The sequence below is a fragment of the Plasmopara halstedii genome (assembly GCF_900000015.1).
Source record: "Plasmopara halstedii genome assembly, contig: Scaffold_614, whole genome shotgun sequence".
NCBI lineage: Eukaryota > Oomycota > Peronosporomycetes > Peronosporales > Peronosporaceae > Plasmopara > Plasmopara halstedii.
The window spans coordinates 4,046-4,976 of NW_020187532.1; the positions used below are offsets into that span (position 1 = coordinate 4,046).

The 931-nt window shown below is 43.9% G+C and overlaps 1 protein-coding gene across 1 annotated transcript; it reads right to left on the minus strand.

The window, feature by feature from the left end:
* Nucleotides 1–269: 269 nt before the first annotated feature.
* On the minus strand, nucleotides 270–587 carry PHALS_12041 (uncharacterized protein; the record flags this gene model as incomplete). Its single annotated transcript, XM_024727509.1, has 1 exon — nucleotides 270–587. The coding sequence occupies one exon, from the start codon at nucleotides 585–587 to the stop codon at nucleotides 270–272; it is 318 nt and encodes a 105-aa protein (XP_024578079.1).
* Between the last annotated feature and the right edge of the window lie 344 nt (nucleotides 588–931).

Sequence of the window (931 nt, forward strand, 5' to 3'; positions counted from 1 at the left end):
TGGCAAAAGTATAATGAGCTTAACTCATAGTATTTTTGAGAAATACTAACCCATCTGTGTTCTATGTGATGCCATAACGCAGACACGCTCCGCGCTTACGAGCGTGTCGGGTGTGAAAATCAATATGGTAGATTGTGAGGTGCCCCAGCATTATCTAATAATTAGCTACAATCTACCATAAGGCAACAGTGGCGCAGTTCTAAAGCGCCGGGATGCCTCGAATTAAACAGTGCTATAGCAACGTTTAAAAGATCGTCTCCGAAACTTCACTATTGAAGTAGCGGATGCACGTCGAGAATCCCGGAGTAGTCGAGCCGACATAACCGAAAGAGCTCACGATGGTCAATTGGGGAAAAATCACATGGTGCGCAACGAGTGTTCTCATTTTTTAGATGAGCCAATAAGAGGGCCGGCGAGTACACCGCGCCGAATGCAGCATATAATAAAGCTAAGGGGTGCCCTTCTTTAAGGAAAAATATAAAAGCTTGAGCATTCACCTTAGTACCGTTGCGCTGTTGTTGTAGTTGATTCCTTATCGTTGGTACCATGACCTTTATTAGCCCTAAAGAAGTGTCAGGTGCGCCCATCACACCTTGCTTGCGAATAGCTAGTAGGGAACAATTTGCCGTGTGATAGACACGTCTTTGGTGGCTATAATAGCTGTCAGTAACGGAAAAGCTGGTTACACGCTCTCCTGCGATGAGGTAGCGTAACCTTGGGCCTTAGTCTCCCCGCGTAGATGTCGTACACGCCCCTGTAACCACAACCGTGAGTGGATCTATTGATCAAATGAAGACTGAATATATTGAAGGTGGTTTTATCCTAATCTCTACCGAAAACACGAAAAAACGTACCTGTTTGTAAACAACTGTTAATTAACGGATTTTTACGAATAGTGATCGGTCTTTTATTTATTAGTAGCCTCAAGAAA